Source organism: Mesitornis unicolor, unplaced genomic scaffold, assembly GCF_000695765.1.
Source record: "Mesitornis unicolor isolate BGI_N332 unplaced genomic scaffold, ASM69576v1 scaffold44376, whole genome shotgun sequence".
Lineage (NCBI taxonomy): Eukaryota > Metazoa > Chordata > Aves > Mesitornithiformes > Mesitornithidae > Mesitornis > Mesitornis unicolor.
In genome coordinates this window covers 2471-2780 of record NW_010192472.1, presented here as the reverse complement: position 1 = coordinate 2780, position 310 = coordinate 2471, and the positions used below count along the sequence as shown (strand labels likewise).

Genomic DNA, 310 nt, shown 5'->3' with positions numbered 1-310 from the left:
GGCCTCAGCAGTGCCCAGCACAGGGGAAGGAGCCCAGGAGGTGCTGTTGGAGTGATCCCACTTGGCCCCTCTGTTTCCCAGGTGATCCGGAGACACAACCAAGAGGAGAAGCTGCTGTGCCTGGTGCGCCACCGGGCCGGCCACCACTGCCAGAACGCCGTCATCATCATCCTGATCCTGGCCTGGGAGGGCATCCCCCGCACGCTGGGGGACACGCTGTACCAGGAGCTCACCGACACCCTCACCAAGTACGGCAAACCCACCAGCCGCCGCTGCGGCTTGAGAGACGGAGAAAGCCCCCCCCAGGCGC

General features: G+C 66.1%; 1 protein-coding gene across 1 annotated transcript in view; it reads left to right on the top strand.

Moving 5' to 3' along the window:
- Nucleotides 1-81: 81 nt before the first annotated feature.
- LOC104542707 (methylcytosine dioxygenase TET3-like) overlaps nt 82-310 on the top strand; it is a gene marked incomplete at both ends in the record, with an annotated part of 2656 nt that continues 2427 nt past the window's right edge. Inside the window, 1 exon segment of the mRNA XM_010187102.1 lies at nt 82-287. Within this exon segment, the coding sequence (XP_010185404.1) occupies nt 82-287 (206 nt within the window).